Source organism: Leiobunum rupestre, chromosome 6 (assembly GCF_980474605.1).
Source record: "Leiobunum rupestre chromosome 6, qqLeiRupe1.1.hap1, whole genome shotgun sequence".
NCBI lineage: Eukaryota > Metazoa > Arthropoda > Arachnida > Opiliones > Sclerosomatidae > Leiobunum > Leiobunum rupestre.
In genome coordinates this window covers 27,764,412-27,782,555 of record NC_143389.1, presented here as the reverse complement: position 1 = coordinate 27,782,555, position 18,144 = coordinate 27,764,412, and the positions used below count along the sequence as shown (strand labels likewise).

Sequence of the window (18,144 nt, the reverse complement as noted above, 5' to 3'; positions counted from 1 at the left end):
TATTGGCTCCAATGGCTCATTAAAATCTTCACAAAATGTGCAGGTTTCAATCTTCTCGATTAGAAATTCTCGCCATTTTGATTTAAGTCTCATTGTGTTGACATTCGACGTACAATTCTCATGATAACTTTGTTTATACATTTCTATACTACTTTCCCACAATTTCATAACCAAATAATCAAAATATGAAAATAATTGACTAGTGGGCTGAGAATCATCCAACATCATAGCATTGGGCCTTGGCATGATATTACTCTTCCAAGAATTTAGGAACTTTTGATTTATGTCATCGTTCAAAAAATCTTCCCCACATAAATAGGTGCCTAAACTATTTAAAATATGACTCTGACTCTGAGATTTTAAGCAATTTAATTTTTTTTCTCTAAATTCTTTCTGTTTACTGTTACTCTCACGTTTGTTTTCCGCGTACGCCTTCATTTTTGAAATTAAAGTTGCCGAATCCCGATAGATGGCGAGGCTTGCCGTTTCGAGTATTAACTCCGACCATAAATAAAAAATAGATAGTCCGTCTTGATCCCAAGAATAGGCTACTCGGGAGTTCTCAGTTAACCTAAATCCGTCCTTGTTTAAACTGTAGTGGTGCTGAATTGCGACTGCAATTTGACTACAGAATAACTGTAATAGGACTGCATTTGCCCTGAAATGTTACTAATACACTCTGTTTATTTACTTCTTTTTTACTGTAAAGGGACTGTTATTTATCTGCAACTGAACTGCAATTATAAGTCTGTAATGAAACTATTTTTTCGCTGCTTTAGCACTGCAAGTTTACTACAAGTAAGCTGCAAAATATCTGTAATGGAACTGCAATTGTCCTGTAGTACAGGTCTGTTTTCACTGTAATTCTGCTGTAAAGCAGCTGCATTTAGCTGTATTTAGACTTCAACAAAACTGTAATGAAGTTACTTTTTTCTGCTGTAAACTGTAAATTGCAGACTTCAAAGTGGCTGAAATTGATCACTTTTCAGCCAAATAACAGTTCCCTTACAAACTATTTACAGATTATAAAAGAGTGGTTTTGCAGTCTGTAATATGACTGTCCTGCAGCTAAATTGCAGCCATGAAATTTTTGTAAGGGCATTCATGTGGCTGTAAATTTTAGTGTGAAATTACCGTTCGGTTACGGTAATTTCTTATAGTGTGTATATAAATAGTATATTTTAGGTTTGGATAACTCTTTTTATTATGAATGCCGTATATCGAATTTTCTGCAACTTACACAACGAAAAGTTTCGACGAATAGATAGAAATAAACTATTTCTCATAAAAAGTGGAAATTCAACTCTAGGTAAGATATAATTAGTTCTATATGCACTTTGGGATCTTGCATAGTAGGCACTTTTAGCAAATTATGTTATTTATGCCTGTATATGTTTTACAAATATCGAGTGGATTTGGATTTGTTTGAATCATCCTCCCGATAATTATGTAGGTGTTGGGAAAATCGAAATAAGGGTGTTACAGTTTGTTATTTTTTCTGGAAAGGAAGCTTGATAAACTCTAAATGCCCCCAAAATGTTAAGCAACATTTTGTAAAATTAGAAACTAATGTACATCAATTCCCACGAATGTCCGGAAACTATATTTTAAAATCCAAAGCGATTTAATAAAACTTGTCGGTTACGAATTGTATTTTTATCTTGACATCTGTTATTGGTCTTTATAGTCCAATAGCTTTATAGTCCAATAGTTGTATTATACTTTCAATTTCATCCTAGCTAAGAATGTATTTTTAGTCCCTCTAAGAATACCGAACTGCAGTGATTCTAAGCCACATACCTTATAGCAAAAGTTCTTATGCGTGACCAAAATCACACTTACATTGCCATCTATATTTATATTTTGTGATTATAACCTAAACGAACTTAAGCTACAAAGTATGCGATGGTAGAACCAGAGTCTAATGTTATTGCGTTTTTAAAGTGTATATTTTTTATGTATAAAATTTTACCGCTTTCAGAAACTAATGATCGAATTCAGAGCACATCCCTCTTAATAGCGAAAGTGGCCTGGTCTCTGATTTCTATGTTTTCAGTTATTGTTTACGGAGTAGCTCTGACGTCCGAAACAAGTAAAAGTTCTGAAAATACAATCAACACACTGGCTCAATTGCACCCGCTTTTCTATTCAAACCAAATGAAATTATTTGTTGATAAACAAAGCATTTATTGGAGCTACGTGCTAAGCGTGGTAAGCTACTTAAATTGGTACGACAACCTTAACTAGTATTATCAAAAACGTAATTAATAATATTTAATAATAATGATGATGATGATTTAGTTTTTCCCAGTCACGAGAGGAGGGGGAGGTAAAACGTCACCTCGCCTGTTTTAGTCACGTCAGAAGACCTAAATTTTAGGGAACCAATGAGAGACAGCGATGATCTGATGGACTGTTAAGGGGAGGAGCCTACTAGTAGACCATGAGGTGCACACTAGTAGACCATTAGATGCTTACTGGTAGACTAAGAGTTGCAATACTGGTAGACCGCTAGGTGCAATACTGGTAGACCGCTAGGTGCAATACTGGTAGACCGCTAGGTGCAATACTGGTAGACCGCTAGGTGCAATACTGGTAGACTGCGATGGGCATGCTGGTAGACTGCGATGGGCATGCTGGTAGACTGCGATGGACATGCTGGTAGACTGCGATGGGCATACTGGTAGACCGTGAGGTGCATTGGGAGAAATGCTCAAAATCCTCTCCACATAGTCAATCTACCTAAGTTGAAATAAATACTATAAATACATTCTTGTTATAACCATACGTAACGTAATAAACAGAGAAATTCTGATTTTAGAAGCAGAAAAATCTTAATTTAATGGATTTCATTTCCTGGCAGAAATTCTACCAAGTTAGTTTAACGGAGATAATTAAAAAGCAAAATGTTTCAAAGTTCCAAATTCAAAAATGATCAACCGGAACCATATTTAAGGGTAAGAACACCCTTAGCGAGGGGTCGATTTGGGCGACATCACATCTATCGTAACGTTCGAATAAAATGAAACTAGGACTAGTTAGGATCAATATTTAATACAATTATTTATTTTATTTTTATTTACGATCAAAATTAAACTGTCAGTTGAATGTGCTACGATGACAATTGAAAAGAATATACATTAAACTAATTTTCGCGCGTACGACTGTCAGATGCATAGGTACGTTTCAAAAGTTGGAGTTGGCGAGGCAGATAAACCCTATATTCGCTAGTAAGGGACCAGATTTTAAAGTGTTTTGCCTTAAAAAATGTACATGGACTTCAGTTGATAATTAACAAAAAAAATTGTGTCAAACATAGTATATTTTAAATACCGAGAGCAGAGATTTAATTTTCTCGTGCGCGAATTTTAAATCCCTCAATTTTGCCCTACATAATTGTAGGAATAGTCGGAACGTGGACAGCTTGAATGACTGTCGAATATACATACGTCCATCAATAAAGGAGGTAAGGTACAATATCCTGTACAGTCCGAGCGCTCGTTACTAAGTTGAGTACAGGAAAAGGGATGGGGATTCGCTCTGTTCTCGGTCTTAAACTATAAATATATCCCAAAAAAATATTTATAAAAATAATAATAATTATAATAATTGGCTATTTATTAAAATCTAAGACGTAACGCAGATCATCAAGTTACCCGAAGTGCTAACTTTTCTCGTCTCGGGTTAATTTTTGTTTCATTAATCGTTTAACTTGTCAATTTTAAGTATCAAACTGACCAAAAAGTTGGAAGGGCCGTATCAATCCCTCTTAGTGAACTTACAGCCCTGCTAACTGGTCTTTCTTGGGCGAGTGTTAAATGATCGAATTATCATTATACTTCCAGCGCATAATAACCTGTATATTTCAAACACTGGTAAGAACTTTCAGAAACCTCTCAGACCTTAGCTTGGATTGAAATTATCTGTGTCAAAACAAATAATTAGTTTTTAGTAAGAATATATGATTTGGCCATTGTACACTCTGTTTGAAAAGTCTTCGACAGCTGAAAGTTTTGCCCTCTTTTTAATTCTGCTAGAAAACTATAATAGATAGCTCGATAAAACCAATTGCAACTTTTATTTATTTTTCAATATCTTTCGTTATTTATCGGCTTCGTCCGCCAAAAATTAATAGTTTGGCGGGAACCGTCAAAACTCATTTTTGACACCTTTTTAAATATTGGTTCTACGGCACTGACTCGCGCGTTTTTGAATTCACAGTGGTCGGTTCATATTTAGAAAGTGGAAACATTATCCCTCTACAATCAACGGTTGAGAAGTTATCGCGTTTCCAAACTTTCGTCGAAACTAGGAAACACCTAAAATGCATCAAGCGATTATAAATATTTGATCCGAGTTTCGCGTTGCTCGAAGACCTATCGGTACGAGTTATTAGTAAGTTTTTAAAGTTCTTCAAATTTGTTTAGGATTTAGCTATATTATCCCTTTTAATTATGGACTTATCTACTTTTTCGCGTATTTTATCATAAATAACGCAACTTCGACGAAAATTTGGAAACGCGATAACTTCTCAACCGTTGGTTGTAGAGGGATAATGTTTCCACTTTCTAAATATGAACCGACCACTGTGAATTCAAAAACGCGTGAGTCAGTGCCGTAGAACCAATATTTAAAAAGTTGTCAAAAATGAGTTTTGACGGTTCCCGCCAAACTATTAATTTTTGGCGGACGAAACCGATAAATAACGAAAGATATTAGAAAATAAATAAAAGTTGCAATTGGTTTCATCGAGCTATCTATTATAGTTTTCTAGCAGAATTAAAAAGAGGGCAAAAATGTCAGCTGTCGAAGACTTTTCAAACAGAGTGTACCTGTCAAACTTACGTTTATTACTCTACTTGTAATGTTAATAAATTTAACATGAAATTTTCGGTTTGGTTTTCAAACAGTTATGGTGTATCTTAATAGTGCTTTATGGTGCGTTTGCCTTGTTTTCGTTGCCATGTTAAGGAGTTTAGGTCGGCCTAGACCTTAAGACGCCCATGGTATCACGTTATTATTTGAATCACAAGGTCGCGATCCTTGAGGGGAAATAATGTCATTCCGGCCGTTTTAAAGGCTGAGGACAGAGATTCCATTTTCTCGTGCGCGAATTGTGTTCCCCCACATATCTGAACTTCTTAATTTCTTCAGAAGTGACAGCTTGGACAGCTTGACTAGGGCTCGGAATCAGATATCCATTATCTTGTGTTATACATATTTTCGTTGATAAATTATTAACGAATAGTTGGTTTTAAAAAATTAAACCGCTATCTTTAACTTTGGTTACACGAAATCGGATAAAGTTTGAATAATGTTTAATTTTTGGTTTTCCATTTGTAAACATTATATTTTTGGATAAACGTTAATTGCTTTATTTTGTCTATAGATAAGACTTTTTGCGTTTGATCAATAGATACAGAATTGAATCGTATAATTTATTAATCTATCCGAATTAACGGCTATCAAAATAATATCTTATTTATAAGTTAAGTCTATTTTCTATTAACGTCATATATTATACGTTTGAACATCGTATATTTAAAGTAAAGGCGCAACCATATCCGTTTGAAAAGTTTAAACGTTTCTCGGCATGTTCGTGAAGAGAATCCGAAGTTATATATATCCATGCGCTATTACGACTACCTCGCTTGAAATACCGTAGCATATACTGTAGCCCAAAACAATACAACAAATATTATTTAGAATGTTTTAAATTTGCAACCAATTTTACCACCTCTCCCACCAATTTAACAAAGCTAATAGGGCCGTCAGTACATTTTTGGAGCTGGGTGGAAGAGAAGAAGGTGGAAGGACATGGAGAAATCGTTCAGGGACGAACCTGTGAGGAGGAAATTAGGAATCGCCCTCAACTTTCCCGAAGATCTGGGTCTCTGACTAACACAGTGCCGTTATTTTGATATATTTCCAATTGGTTTCTATCCCTAAAACCACTCTACGTTACTCACTCTCGTACACAGACGTAAAAGCATCTATAAATACACAAGTCTATCAGTACACCCAGGGACGTACCTTTGGGGGGGGGGCAGGGGGAGGCTCCCCCCCAAAGTTTTGTAGAGTTGGCCAATCGAGGTGGACTTGGCAAAATGAAAATTAGGAAATATGTTAGTTAATTAAAAAACTCATAAATCGATAGTAAACAAATCATTTAGAATTTCCCAGCAATTTACTTCCCTAAAGTCATTAACTATGTTTGCGATTTCTAAGTAGTTGCTTCTCCTTATGCATAACTTACAAGACCTGATTTCTACGCTAGGCAACTAGTGTGTTGGAACTTTAGTTCAGCCTTGTGGTAAAAGCTTTTTAAATAGTCATTTTTCCTACAGCACCTTATAAAATTGAAAGGCAGATGGACGCGTGATAGAGAATATCGGTTGTTCGTTATTATTTCAGTGTTCATTTTCTACGTTAAATTTGGCAATCTGTATAAAATTTATAAAAATAGTTTTAATTTCTATAGGAGATGTTACAGTTTTTTTACTTAGGGAAAATTAGGTAAGTCGTGAATATTATAGTGATATTCTTTAGGAAAGTGAAAATTTAACAAGCCAATATTCCTAAAGTTGCGTTGGATAAAGAAAACGTGTGATCATATGGTGTGATACAGTGTCGGTTGTTCTTACGTTAATATTTCAGTAATAAGTGTTTGAATTGTTTATGTTATATTTCGGTATGAATAATTCCAGTTATTCAAAGCAGTTCAGTTAAACAACAACTAGTATTCGTCAGGATGAAATGTATCTATTTTTTACTACAGCGGGATACACGACGAGAAAATAGTAAGCGGGTTTGATGGGATTTTTAAATTGCTGTAACATCGTTCAATCTCTGTTTTCTTCTTCGTGTATCTCACTTTATATATAAAGAGACTACGTAAATGCTTCACTCAATATAACTAGACGCCGAGCCGTTTTCGCCATTGAATTGGGAATAGTACCGCTAGAATGACATAGGCGCGTTCGGTAGTCGTAGTTTCGCGAAACAAATTCTGAAATTTCCAGTCGGCGCACTCAGCCGTCAACTCTATCATTATACGGGTGGCGCCATCTATAACTTCCAAAGTACATTAGTACCATTAATTCAATTGTATAATATATAGTTCCCGCCGCTAACAGCGGATGGCGCCACCGATTATAATTTTAATGAAACATTTAAATTGAAACCTACCGTAAAAATCCAAACTTAGACGACTTGACAAACTTTGGTTTTTACTTGGCAAATTTCACTTACCTCCCCCCCCAAACGTACTCTCTTCGGTACGCCCCTGAGTACACCGCTCCCACAAAATTTAATAGCCGTACAACTAAGACCCCGCAGAACAACGACCCCGCACAACGACGACCCCGTACAACGACGACCCCGTACAACGACGACCCCGCAGAACGACGACCCCGCAGAACGACGACCCCGCAGAACGACGACCCCGCACAACGACGACCCCGTTACAACTACGACCCCGTTACAAAATCAAACAATTCGTCAATCAATTAGACATAGAAAACCCTCGAGTCTAAGAAGTTGGTCATTTGCCCAATTTGGTGGATTCCCCAGTTTCTTTGAGATGCAAATACGAACGAATTTGGCATTGTTACTCTCGAACCGTTTGCGTTACAAAATCAAACAATACGTCCAATGGCGTAACGACATATTTTGCTCCGCCCTCCCCCCCCCAACCCCCCGCAGGATATCAAAGGGGTTCTTTATCTTAAACAATGTTTTTTTATTTGCTATGAAGCAGTAGTACAATTTTCGTAAGTTTCGTAGTAAATGGAATGCAATTTAATGAAATATATTAATTATTGCTTAAAAATTAAAATTGTTTTTCAAATTAAAAAATTAATAATTAAAACGAAAGGGCCTCTAGTTAGTAAAAATATCATGGGTCCCGTGGGGTCTGCGGGTCCTCAGATACGCCACTGGAACGTCAGTCAATTAGGAATATCAAACCTAACTCTTATTTTTAACAATTTTGAACCTAAGAAGAAGTTGGTCATTTGTTCATTTTAATGGAACGCAATTCGAATTTGATCGAATTTGAAGCAAGTGTCAGCTTTAGTGTAGTGGCGTTCTGGCTCGACAGATGACGACACCGTGCAAATTTAAACAAGTTGGTTAAGCATATTACCCAGCATAATTTACCTATATGGCGTGGCCCAAAAGCACGCTTTTAGATCATTGGGTATTCGTAATCACGTGCTCAGTAGACCTCGCTTGTTTTGCATTTCCGGCAAACACGTAATTGTCGACTTTAAAATGAATAAGAAAACATTTTTAAAAGTCGATACTAGGTGGAAGCACCTTCCCGGCGATCCAAGCAACCATAGCCATCTTCGATACATAGACCCAATCAAAAATAACGTAGGTAATGATAGAGCCGACACTTGCTTTCAAATTACCCGCAACACAGTAGATCATAAGAAATCCGTCAAAATATTCGCCATTATACATCCGTGATAGCCTAATATCAAAAGTCACATAATTCCCAAAAGTGGGTCTTTCGGAACTATTTCATAATGCATGCTACCAGTAAAATACAAGTTGGGAGTGGAGTGCCTTGGGGAGGGAAGGAAGTTAAAACCAACAAATAACGCCCCATAGTGAAGAACGGAACAGCTAGGTAGAACTGGTCAAAGCTTGTGTAATTATTGATTTTTAGTCGTTCTATAGAGACTCTATCGCCGTCTACCTACTTTATATTACAAGAGACTAAAAAAGAAAAGGAAAAGGCGATCATAAATTTATTTAAATTTATCTTTTATGTGGTCGATCTCGAATCGAGTATTCATTAAACCCTTAGCATGAGAAACTACAGGGAGGGTCACACTTTTGGTAATTATGTCACTTTTACCAATATTTATTTCGCCGTTCCTTGGACCAAAATGTGGGCGGCGCCTTTTTTGATTGGAAATAAATTATTCCTAATCAGTGGTGTACCCAGAATTTATTTCCTGGACGGTGGACGGGGCCCAATGTTATCGAAAACCTTCTATATGCACCCCCCTCGTGCCCTGGGACCATTTCCGAAGTTATCATGATTTGCACCCCCCCTCCCTCCCCTCGAGCCCTGGAAACATTACCCAAATTACTATGATTTACACTCCTCCCCCTCGAGCCCTTAAAGGGTTTTCATAGCTTCTTCGCTGGATCCTTACAGGGGGCTTCGGCTCCGGTTTCGGTCATGTTTTTTTCTTCTCCTGGGGGGTGGGGGGGGGGGGTCCCGGGCCCCAAGGGTGCGCCACTGGCGCTAACTGCCTTTACCGTCTCCCTTGACTACTCTGTTACCGGCTACCACGACTTACTTTTTCTCAAAAAAGCTATGACTACCCACGTTAGCCATTCGGGTACCGAGTAACGATATAATATATAAATAAACCCCACTTTTAACGAATCTACAATTTATGTAAAAATAAAAAATATCATTTCGGAAACGTATAAATTATACTATTTAGTTCTTTATCTGAAAAATAAGTCTACTTTATTTATCAGATAATTTGTTTAATAAACAATTTATTTATAAACAGGCTGGTTGATATCTAATATTAGTTAATGTTTTATCAATTTTTATCTGTCAATAAATGGACTTGGTCTATTCGAAAATGTGATAATCATTTATCAAAAATATTCATAAATAAAAGGGGTGTTTATTTAAACGGATAAATTTTACGTTACGCTTAAAATTTCGAATATATTTATCCACGGATAAGAAAAGTCTATTTTATCCAAATGGATATAATATATTCAAATTGAAAAGACTATATCCAATAGACAAAAGTTATACGAATTCCGAGCTCTAAGCTTGACCGACGGGACAGACTGTTTTTGAATTGTACCATATCCAGAATTGTCCAAGCGGTCACTCAAGCTGTCAGAACTATCAATCAATTGGTCAGATGTCAGTTAAGCTGTCACTCGTCAAAACATCGAGTACAGCATTAGAGGGCTAGAAATTCACCCTGTTCTCGGTCTTTAAGGCGGAGATTAGCTCCGACGTATGCGTACGACGCTACAAGCAACCGCTGAATTGGAAATAAGGGCAACACTTTTTACCTGGTAATAATTTGTACGTAGCCACCATCTTTGGAATACGGAGAACTTTACAAGCAATCATTTGCCAATGACTTAGATGACTGGAATTACGACGCGCTTCCCGACCTTTCGAAGGGAGACTTGGCCTTTTTGCAGAATGGCATGTTCTTCGAATTTCACGCGGAGCGTAAAATGGGGCCTTACTTCAAAATGCATAAAGTACGGGAACCCCTTTTCCAGATGACATTGTCATTAGGTTTCAGAAAAATGTTCGAGTGCGCACCGCCAATAAATGAAATGTAAGTAGCAATTTTCAGTTAAAACGTAAACAAAATAAATAAAGTATGCCAGTTAACCCAGAATATTATTCCTCGAAGATACTATCATCCTACATGGTTATAGCCTGTGATCCTACTGCAGGGTCTTCCCCATACTTACCGGGAGGAAGAGTTAAAGATTATAGAAGATAAGGTAAAGGGGCGTGGCTTTTCTTTCAGGAATCATGAGGCAAACAGGGTGCTGTCCACCAGGCTTGGAAATAAGGCTTATTTCTAAACTGGTCTATTTGGCCAGTGACTCCCAACTCTTGAATTATTTAAGTGGTCACGTAGACCCGTTGGTTAATAATACGGTAGATAATTTTGAATTAATAAACTGGACACTGGACCAGTGAACCCCTAGCTTTTGAATAAAAAAACTGGTCCGAGTAATTAATAAACTGGTCTTTGACCCAGTGACCACCGCTTATTTCCAAGCCTGCTGTCCACATATTATCTATTGACATGAATATATATATTAAGGGGGAAGTAGGAAACCTTCTCACCTGATGTCATTATCAAGTTACAAATACGTTTGTGCAATTTCATCTTTTTGGCAGTTATTGGGTTTCATAATTTTGCAGATTACTGATCTTGAAAGAGTGCGGCTGTTTAGAGAAATGGGAAAGAGAATCGACTTTCTCGATGACATTGCGGAAAATGGGAAGTTCTTCGAAATCCAAGGCTTCCTTTATTGTTATGTCGGATTTGTGTACTACAGTTTTATTTTTTCTTTTTGGAATCGAAATTGCCATGATAACATTATTAATTGAATATGGAAAAAGAAACCAACGAATATTTCGCAAGTAGGCTGTTTCGCATTTAGCGATTAATGTCAAGAAACTGGATACTGAATGATGAAATAATTCGTTTATGATATCAAAAATTGTATATCTAAAATTGTTTTTTTTTTGTTTAAGACTCTAGATTTTCCCTAAAGTTTAAACTATTTGCAATATATCAAATGATTAACCTTTCTTTGCTGTAACATTTTTTTGTAATATTATGTTTGTGTAATTTTTGAAAAAGAAATAAAATTTATTATAAAATTCTTTAACGATTGGCGTCAAAATAAATATCTTAATCGCATAAACAAAATGGATGACTTCGTAATTTGTTTTCAATTGAGCTATAGGATCAATCTGTATTATCTTTTCTTATCAATTAAACATATAAATGAGATCGATCTGAACGATATATACTTGCTCGTCCTGGCAGTTTTGTCGTAGTTCCATTTTTAATCGATCGACGGAAGTGGTGGTGATTGCAGGCGATTGAAACAAATTTAATTGATACTATTTCGAATGATTTGTACTTGTTCAATCTTAGAATCAAAGTGTCTTCTTTATTGAAAGTGGGTTGTTACTTTTAACGTCCAATAAGTCCCCATGAAAAGACAACATATTTCCACTGACGAATCGACAAGGACACATTCAAAGACTAAAGGTTAAGAAATAAGGTGCCATCTAATATCTCCAGGCTTTCTTCTCCTTTTGAAAAAGGTACTCTATACTACTAGAGGTGATCAAATATATTTTTGGAGATAGATTAATCGAATATTTAACTAATATTATTCGATTAAAAATTTTATTTATTAATATTTTAATAATATTAATAACTACCATTCTACTTATATTATTCGATTAATAATTTTATTTATTAATATTTTAATAATATTAATAACTAACATTCTACTTATATTATTCATTAATATATTAATAATATTATTAATTGATATATTATTAACATTATTATTTAATATAAAAATTAAATAAATAATTAATATAATTATTGTATTTATATTAAAATATTAATTATTTTATTAATTAATATTGTATTTATATTAAATATTAATTATATTATTAATTAATATTGTATTTATATTAAAATTTTAATTATATTATTAATTAATATTGTATTTATATTAAAATTTTAATTATATTATTAATTAATATTGTATTTATATTAAAATTTTAATTATATTATTAATTAATATTGTACTTACAATATTAATAAAAATTGTACTTAGGGTTGTTAATTTATCGGAAAAATAAAAAATTTAAACATAAATTACTTTTCAAGGGATTTTAATGTTTTAAACTTTTTATCGATTTAAAATGACTAATATCAGTAAACATACTACAAAACATTAATAGTGTTACATTTCAACCAGTTTAAACTAGTCTATAGGTTTAGTTTTATTTTTAGATTAGAAAAATTGAGGTGAAAATGCCGCTTTATTTAAATTTGCAAACAATATATTAGACAAATCATGGAATGAAAACGTTTTTAATATTTTTCGGAAAAATACGGAAAATTTTCCGGAAAAAAGCCCTCTTTAATTTTCCGGAAAATATTCCGAGCGGGAAATTTTCCGCGGAAAATTTTCCGACTTACAACACTAATTGTACTTAACGTATTAATCAATATAGTAATTGTATTAATAATTTATATAGTAATTGTATTAATAATTAATATAATAATTACATAAATAATTAATTTATTAAAATATATTAATATTTAATTTATTAATTACAACTATTTATTTTAATTGCTAAGGGGGTAGGCTCTCATTTTACGCTAATATTTTTAAACGCCAAGCCTAATATCGCTTCAGAAAAAGAAATTTAATTGTACGCATTGTAACCAGGCCCCCTGAATTAATGGCTTTAAAAGTCGTGCCTTAGCGGTGCCTTGGGTATTAGCCTAGTTGATTATTATCATTATTAACAATATATGATAAATGTTTCTCCAAAAATCAAAGACTTTTTGGATTAGAGATATATTTCTAAATAGACACGAACAGGGCCATTTCAATAACGTCATTCAAGAAGTGAGGTAAAGTCAGCGATAGAGTTATTTTCAGAAAGTAATTTGAAATTAACTACCATGTTTGAGGGTTTTGAAATCAAGAAATTTAATTTAATCACGTGATCCGGCCTACATTTTTTACCTAAACTTCCGTCGGCATCAGATATTCAACGCTACCCGAAAGCTTTGTAATACTACAATTTATGTAAATTGTAAATAGTAAAAAAATACGTCTTCAGTAGTTTTAATTTGAAATTAACTACCATGTTTGAGGGTTTTGAAATCAAGAAATTTAATTTTCTTTGCTTTATGGGCTCTTTCAGATGAGTCCAGAACAATACGATGTTTTACTAAATCTCGTTAGAAATAGGATTGAGAAGAAAAATACCAGATTTCGAAAAGCTATTTCTGCAAAACAACGGCTCACTCTTACATTGAGTTATTTGGTTCATTAATTGAAATAGTACTTTTTGAACAATGTTGCTTAGTGTCTATATTATTGTCAGGTTCCTCGCGAGTGTTGATATGCAGATTAGTTTCTCGTTCGGTTTCAGACTCGGGAAATCTACTGTTTCTAAGGTCATTAAAGCAACATGTCACGGTCTATGGGTTTGGTCACTGCCAAATTCTATTGGTGAATGGTTGGAAATAAGCTCCGGTTTAGAAATATATGGAACGTGGCACATTGTTTCAGTGCCGTAGATGACAAACACGTTGTAATGGACTGCCCAGCAAAAACTGGATTACCGAGGCACCGTCAACAACGGGTTAAATGTATCCCGTCAATAATGTGAACCAGATCGAGTCATTCTTAAATTGGATGTCCGAGGCCTGATTATTCGTGGCCTCGGTAGTCCAATGATAGTGGCGTTGGGACGGTAACCCAAAGGTCGTAGGTTCGTTTCCTGCCCGAGGTGATATGATTTTTCTCAGTCACTCTGGTATGGAACAATACGCAGAGGTATTCCTTGATTTAAATTAAACTTCTAATTATATAAATTCCTGCGTAATAATAAAAATAAATTCTCAATATATATAACTTGATTTAAATATCACTAATTAATATAACTCAAAATTATAACTGAATATTTATTTTTAAGTTATAAAAGATTTTCATAAACATTTGTCCTCAACATATTCAAAGTACTTTGTAAATTACAACATATTTCACCACACCCAAAGCAATACGTACATTTTAAATTATTCTTAAAACAGCTGCTAGCTCTTGTCTTGCATTGTTTTGAACAGCCACATTTTCTTGGAGCTTATATGGCTTCAGGTGCCGGAGGCAAATTGCATTTTCTGGAGTAAAAACGTTCAGCTATTTCATCCCAGCCAAAATTTTTTGGTGACGGAAAAATTGGCTTACTTTGAATCGACATTTTGATTACCATTGTTTGAAAATAGGCTCTTTCTGTGTGAGGTACCAAAGAAGCCGATGTTGGTGGTAACTGTCGTCCTTTTTTTCTTGACCTGGCAAACAGGTCCCATCTAAGTTCTTTAATTGAATGGTATTTTTAGTCGTTGGTTTTTAGTTTATTCCCCGAAATGGTAGATGACGTTCCAAATAGACTAAACACGTTTAGAATGTCGTTGTCACTAGCAATGAAGGCTTATAAATTGCAATTCAATCCATTAGTGGCAAAGCCAGTGTTATCACATTCTTTAAAAATATACCATCCAATGAGAGCGTCTGCTCTTCCGGAACCAAGCTTGTCGTACATTTAGAAAATATCCTTGTTCCTAATCAAATTTGTTTTGGTATTTTATCATCCTTCGCACAGTCCATAGGTGGTTTCTTCTAACTTAACTTTGGGTGGAATATGTTTGAAGAAACCTGTTAGATACACTAAAATATCCGTGTAAAGTGAATACACATTTAGTTTTATGTCTGGTTTTTTTTTCTGCAACGTCTATGGAGGCAAAGATTCGGGTTTTTTTTTACTGTCACTTTGCCCTTGGTGGCAATGTAAACTTTGCCCGAACTTTCTTTGCCTCTGGTGAAGGATTATTTTTATTTGGGAAACGAGAAACGGACACATTCATGATCTCAACATACACTGAAATCAGCTTCTTTAATTTTTAACACTTAATATCAAGAGTTAAATATCCTTTTAGCTAGTTTTTCAAATAATTTTTAAAAATTAAGTTGTAAAGAAATTCGAGGTCTAGAGAGTTTATATTGCAGAAAAAAGGATATATCTAAGCATTATTTAGGTTTTTTTTAAATGAACCTGCATCAACATTAGCGTTAGCTTAAGCAAATTAGTCGGTGGCGTGCGACCGAACCTTTTAGGGCTTAATCCTCCGACTTCGAAATATTAGTTTTTTTAAAATTCTTTGATATTAAAGTTATCAAATGAGGTCTTTATTAGTGAACTTAATTAATATAATATTAAAATATAATTTTAAATATGAAAATTTTTAAGAGTTTCAAATGTAGGGAGTTACCAGTTCTAAATATATATATCTGCTAACAAATACTTTTTCTATTAAAATCTACCGTCACTTTATTATATCGTTTTTCTTTGATAGCAGAAAACAAAATCGTGCGAAGATTTCTTAATATTCTATAGCGGATACGTTTTCTTTCACATTAATAATACAATAGACGACTATAGCGCGAATCCATAATTAATGGACCAAATAAATTTGTTTCTTGGGAAACGAATACAATGAAATACATGAAAAATACTGGTTATTTTTTGGGCTCGTTTTTTGATATTGTAATAAGAAGGGAAATTCATAACTACGTAGGACTTAATCGCGTTAAGTAGGATATTATAAACAATGTAGGAAAACAAGGCAAATGAGTTCCACGTGCAACTGATCGTTACTTGGTAACCGTAAATGAGAATTTTAATGCGTGTGTTTTCAAGTAGTTATACAGGGTGTTAACTAAAAACGATAAGAGGCGGATAACTCAAAATGTATTTAAGCTAGAAATTTGACATTTCTCCATGACCTTCAACCATATCTTCAAGGTCATTTAAAATTTATATCGTGAGCCATTAGAGATACGAAGTTGGTTTCAAATAGAAACGTGTTCCCCGTCACATTTTAATGCTAAATAGCTTTGATACCCTCTAATTTGACCAAAAACAAGTCTAGGGAATTTAGATAAAAACAGGAAGGTCGTGATGAAAATAATGTACCAGAGACCAGGTTGAAGGGCTATTAACTCGAAAAGTACTCAAGCTAGAGTATGAAAATTTGCTACACTTATTCATTTAGTAGGAAGTCTTTAGAATTTGCAAACTCGGATGACATTCATCTTATAGTTCAAGGTTTTTCATAGTTTATCTCGAGTATCAATGGATTTAGAAAAATGGCTTTAATTTAAAAATGTGTAAATGGAAATTTTAAGTCTAAATGTCTTTAACCCGATGCAAAACACCATGCCGAAAACCTTTCAAATTGGAAATATTTTTATAAATCCATTGGTTCTCGAGATAAACTTTGAATAACCTTAATAATATAATCAGATGAGTATGTTTAGCAAATTTTCATACTCTAGCTTGAGTATTTTTGGAGTTATTAGCCCTTCAACCTAGTCTCTGATACATTATTTTCATCACGACCTTCATGTTTTTGTCTAAATTCTTTCGACTTGTTAGTGGTCAAATAAGGAAGAATCAAAGTTATTTACACTAAAAATGTGAAAGGATCACGTTTCTAATTGAAACCAGCTTTGTATCTTCAATGGTTCTCGAGATAAGTTTTAAATGAGCTTGAAGACATGGATTAAGGTGATGGAAATTTCCGTTGCCAAGTGACCCCCTGCATGTTCTATGTGTCCTGAAAGTTTCAAATTCCTATCTTAAATACATTTGGAGTTCTTGGTTCAGTTAACACCCTGTAGAATTTAGCTTTCCAGTATTGGTAAAAGAGAGGGAACTATGTTTAATTTCGACATCTGCATGAACAAGCTCGTTTTTACGACCAGTTCCGTTCCTAACATAAAATCGTTCTTGTGTTTACTGTTTTGAGAGATAAAGGTAATATTTTACGATAAAGTGTATGACATATTGGGCAAAATAATCATGTACACCTTTAATTTATAACATTCGTGAGAGGTAATTTTGTACGTGAGAACTCCTTTTTTATTAACTTAGTTACTACAAAGGTAAATCTATTGCAAAACTAGATACACTTGAAAATTTTATGTCTAGTCGAGAGAAAGCAGCTTTTAGTGCAGGTGGTCAGTTTCAATACTCCTTTTCCGTGTTTTATCTATTATTTTTAAGAAACGTTATGCTTGGAGAACAACGAATACAATAAATTTCTTAGTCACATGCCTATTTTCGTCGAGCACGAGAGGAGTGCCATTTACATTATCTAAATTTTAACTCTTTGTAAACTTCTTGGTTGTTATATACGTTCCAGAATCAAAGTGGAAAAATATATTAGATTTTTTAATTTCTATTGGAGTTTGAAGGCTAATAAATAAATTGTAGGTAAGACTTTTAAATCAGCAGGTTCAAAGAACACTAATAAAAAATTGTAGGTAAGTATTTAAAATCAGAAGAATTAAGAAAATGAATGTAGGTCCTTAGCTCCTAATCATGGATGATTTCCATGTCTTCCTCATGCACCGTCTAATGCTTTTTAGTTTAAATTTAACCAAGCTATATAACGTTACACTTTATATATAAAATTATTTGTAACATGAAACACATTAGTTTGACACTTCCTATTCTCACAACGCTAAGTTCTTCAATGTTTCGCGAAAGACTATATAAATCATTATGTGGCTAAGGACTTACAAAGCATTGAATTTACAATTACATTAATTAGTTATTTTATAGTTTAAGACTTTAACGTGTTTTCTCTCGTATTTATAGCCTTCAAACTAATTGACAGTAATTTATCCCAAAAATTCAATGCTTTTATATTAAGCCTTTAGGTTATAAGGCTATATAATGGTATGGTTTTTTACCTTGTCAGCAAAGAGAGAAAGATGGGGTTA

At 34.1% G+C, this 18,144-nt stretch overlaps 1 protein-coding gene across 1 annotated transcript; it reads left to right on the top strand.

The window, feature by feature from the left end:
• The first annotated feature begins 3,818 nt into the window (after positions 1-3,818).
• On the top strand, positions 3,819-11,250 carry LOC149940567 (uncharacterized). Its single transcript, XM_090179318.1, has 3 exons — positions 3,819-3,875; positions 10,090-10,346; positions 10,949-11,250. The coding sequence occupies exons 1-3, from the start codon at positions 3,819-3,821 to the stop codon at positions 11,172-11,174; spliced, it is 540 nt and encodes a 179-aa protein (XP_090035444.1). The 3' UTR covers positions 11,175-11,250.
• Positions 11,251-18,144: the final 6,894 nt, after the last annotated feature.